The sequence below is a fragment of the Leishmania donovani genome, chromosome 3 (assembly GCF_000227135.1).
Source record: "Leishmania donovani BPK282A1 complete genome, chromosome 3".
In the NCBI taxonomy this organism is placed as follows: domain Eukaryota; phylum Euglenozoa; class Kinetoplastea; order Trypanosomatida; family Trypanosomatidae; genus Leishmania; species Leishmania donovani.
This window is the reverse complement of record NC_018230.1, coordinates 141,562-142,913: the sequence shown is the minus strand read 5'-3', so window position 1 is coordinate 142,913 and position 1,352 is coordinate 141,562. Positions and strand designations below refer to the sequence as shown.

Sequence of the window (1,352 nt, the reverse complement as noted above, 5' to 3'; positions counted from 1 at the left end):
GGGGCGCTCAGTCGAACAGACCAAAACCCATGTCGTCGTCGCCCTCCTCCTCAGGCTCGTCCTTCTTCTTGTCCTCCACCTTGCCGCCGGCCGCTGCAGCGGAGGCGGCGCCCGCCGCCGGAGACGGGGCGGACGCGGCCGTCGGGGCCTGCGCGGCGGCGGCCGCCATCAGCGTCTCCACGGACTTCTTCTCCAGGAAGCGGGCAAAGATGATGGGCAGGGTGGGGCGCATCTCGACGCCGGCCGCCTTCACCGCCGCGGCGATGTTCTCGGCCGAGGTGGGCAGGCCGGCGTCACTCAGCATGAGCGCGGCGTACGTGCACGCGAGGGTCTCAGCGGACATGGCGATGATGGACAGTGCGTAAGGAAGGTGTTCCTGTGATGACGTGCTTGCGGGAGTGTGGTGCCACGTGTGCGTGTGCGCGAGACAGACATTACGAGCAGAGAGAGAGAGAGATCCGTATTTGGGAGGGGGAGTGAGAGATGAGGAAGACCAGATACATCGAGAAGGTTGTGCATAACAGTGCGGGGACACCGGCGCTTGCATAGAGACAGTTGCGCGCACGCATCCCGCGCGACCGAGGTTTGCACAGAGGCATCCATGTCGACGTGGAGGGCCATGCATGGACGTCACCGCTGTGCCGGAGAACGCGCGCACACGCGACAACGTCTCGTCGTCGTGTTGTGTGCGTGCGTGTCTTCTTCCTCCAACTCTCGCTCACTCGCGCGCGCGCGCGCTGCCGTCGTTGAATTCGTGGAGGTTGCGTGGGTGGGGTGAAATGACGAAAAGAAACCCAACGAAGAAGCGAAGACGCGATGGTGACGCGAGGACCTCTTTAACGACGCCGAGCATCATCGCCATCGCACGCGACACGACAGGTACGCGTACGCCCGCGTGTGTCGCTGCGTCTGTGCGTTTGATGGCGATGATGCTCGGCGTCGTTAAAGAGGTCATCGCGTCCCGCGCGCCACCTCTGCTTGTGGGCGAAAGAGAGGCCGCGAGAAAGGTGGCTGGTGTTGCGTTCTGGCGCGCGCGCGCGCGCGCGGCGACGCCTTGATGCGATGGCGTTCATCGAGCAGGTGCGACAACAATCAGCTCGCGCTACTCGACACGGGACCAGAGGAGGGGGAGTTGGAGGCGAGGCAGGGATCAGCCAGCGCTTCCCCTTCCTCTTCCCTCCTTCTCTCGCTCTATACCCAAAACAGAAGATTGTCCCGCGAGCTCACAAGAAGACGCGTACGGCGCTCAGTCGAACAGACCAAAACCCATGTCGTCGTCGCCCTCCTCCTCAGGCTCGTCCTTCTTCTTGTCCTCCACCTTGCCGCCGGCCGCTGCAGCGGAGGCGGCGCCC

At 64.1% G+C, this 1,352-nt stretch overlaps 1 protein-coding gene across 1 annotated transcript; it reads right to left on the bottom strand.

Annotated features, from left to right (window-relative positions):
- Positions 1–7: 7 nt before the first annotated feature.
- On the bottom strand, positions 8–343 carry LDBPK_030420 (60S acidic ribosomal protein P2, putative; the record flags this gene model as incomplete). The annotated part of the gene is made up of 1 exon (XM_003857959.1): positions 8–343. The coding sequence occupies one exon, from the start codon at positions 341–343 to the stop codon at positions 8–10; it is 336 nt and encodes a 111-aa protein (XP_003858007.1).
- Positions 344–1,352: the final 1,009 nt, after the last annotated feature.